The sequence below is a fragment of the Panthera uncia genome, chromosome E3 (genome assembly GCF_023721935.1).
Source record: "Panthera uncia isolate 11264 chromosome E3, Puncia_PCG_1.0, whole genome shotgun sequence".
NCBI classification, from domain to species: Eukaryota; Metazoa; Chordata; class Mammalia; order Carnivora; family Felidae; genus Panthera; species Panthera uncia.
This window is the reverse complement of record NC_064815.1, coordinates 35,400,122-35,402,242: the sequence shown is the minus strand read 5'-3', so window position 1 is coordinate 35,402,242 and position 2,121 is coordinate 35,400,122. Positions and strand designations below refer to the sequence as shown.

At 45.5% G+C, this 2,121-nt stretch overlaps 1 protein-coding gene across 1 annotated transcript in view; it reads right to left on the bottom strand.

Moving 5' to 3' along the window:
• Positions 1–1,282: 1,282 nt before the first annotated feature.
• Positions 1,283–2,121, bottom strand: part of LOC125928443 (voltage-dependent T-type calcium channel subunit alpha-1H-like) — a 19,809-nt gene continuing 18,970 nt past the window's right edge. Inside the window, exon 26 of the mRNA XM_049639141.1 lies at positions 1,283–1,337. Coding sequence (XP_049495098.1) covers positions 1,283–1,337 — 55 coding nt within the window. The remainder of the gene's footprint in view (positions 1,338–2,121) is intronic.

Genomic DNA, 2,121 nt, shown 5'->3' with positions numbered 1-2,121 from the left:
ATGAGATCAACTCCTTAATTTTCTTTCTGTTGATTCATTACTGGTGTATAGAAATGCAATCAACTTCTGCATATTGATTTTATATTCTGAGACTTTCCTGAATTCCTGTATCAGTCCTAGAAATTTTTTGGTGGAGTCGTTTGGATTTTCAACGGAGAGCATCATATCTGTGAGGGGGGAAGCTTGACCCCTCCTTGCCAACTTGGACAGTGTGTATTTCTTTTTGTCGTCTGATTGCTGAGGCTGGGACTTCCAACAGAATGGTGAATAACAGTGCTGAGAATAGACATCCCTGTCATGTTCCTGACCTTAGGGGGAAAGCTCTCACGTTTTCCCCATTGAAGATGTTATTAGCTGTGGGACTTTCGTATCTGGACATTCTCATATTGAGGCACGATCCTTCTATCCCTCCTTTCATGAGGGTTTTTTTTTTTTTTCATCAAGAAAGGATGCTGCTGCATTTTGTCAAATGTTTATTCTGCATCTATGGAGAGGCTCGTGTGGTTGTTATCCTTTCTTTTATCAACGTGATATATCACGTCAGTTGATTTGCGGATATTGAATCGGTTGTGCATCCCAGGAATAAAATCCACCTCATTGTGCTGAATAATTCTTTTTCTGTATTGTCGGATCCAGTTTGCCAATTTTGTTGAGATTTTTTTGTATCCATGGTCATCAGGGAAATTGGTCTGTAGTTTTCCTTCTTAGTGGGGTCTTTGTCCAGCTTGGACTCAAGGCCATGCTGGCCTCATAGAATGAGTTTGGAAGTGTTCCCTCCATTTCTCTGCCCATGACCTTATCTTGTTCTTTCATTTGGGATGCCTTCCTCTTGTCTTGGAATTTTGGTTGAGTATTTGCCATCTCTGTTACCAAAGCTCATTGTGTTACCTCCCTGTGAGTTGAATGGTTTTATGAAGAGGAGGTCATCCAATGTCCAGGGCCTGACACTTCACGGAGTGTCTGTGGCGTGTGTTGCGTGCCCTATTTTGTGTTCTGGCTGCACTATCCTTCAGGGCAGTTGTATGGGAAAGGTAGGGTCCTTGGCCAGAATGTGGTGAGTCTGATCTAGGTCTGCTCTGATCTGCTTGTTAAATGAGACTTGAAACGGCTGCTCCTAGAAGTGAAGGCCTGCACAACTCTTTGGTCAAGAGAGGTGGTGTGGTCATGGGCTTCACCTGGTCTTCTGGGGAAAGGGCCAGCTCCATTGGGACTGAGGCAACCTTGAATGACCTAGAAGGCCAGTCTCGCCAGAGCACAGGAAGGTGGGGTTGGTGTAAGCAGCTTAGGCAGCCAGTGTGGGAACTGCCTTGTTTCCAGCAGACGGCTCTGTGTTTATGCTGGGGGGCAGGGGGCAGGGGGCAGAGCAGGGAAATGGCACCACGCAACTCCTCTGTCCTAGCTCTTTGTCCCATCGTTGTGAACACTGCCTCTCAGGGATGGTCTCCACGATGAGTGTATAATCTCCCCACTGTGTGCACCAGGCTTTGTCCAGATCACTGTTTCCATGCCATCTTCCTGCAGGTTGATGGCTGCCTTCTCTTCAGGAGTAGGCCAGTGCCCTCAGGGCTGTGTCCCAGCCAAGGCTTCTAAGCTTTGCAACTCCACATTCTCGGGGTGCCTGGATGGCTTGTTAAGTGTGTGACTCTTGATCCTGGATCAGATCATGACCTCTTGGTCGTGGGATTGTCTCTTTCCCTCTTGTCCTGCCCTTCCCTTGCATGTGCTCTCTTTCTCTCTCTGTCAAAATTAATAAACTTAAAAAAATTAGGGGCATGGAATACCTTATTTAGGCAAGACTGCCTCTCTGAGGGGAATGGCAAGGATCTATGAGATGTACTTCCAGCACTGGCTAGGAAATTCTTTGCTGACTGGTTAAAGGTTACATTCCTACATGAATGAAATTAGGTTTAGTGACATGGGACCTTAGCATAAGTAACTCCATGGTGGGTCTGTGATTTTTCTTAACATTCCAAAGCCAAATTTTATGTATACAGTTTTTATTACATGTGTAGCCCTAAATAATATTTTAGCCATCTACTGCCGGCCCGATGATCGTATCCTGTGACACTGTAACTATCTCCTAATCATAGAGGAAGATCAACTCTGTGGCTCTAAGATCTT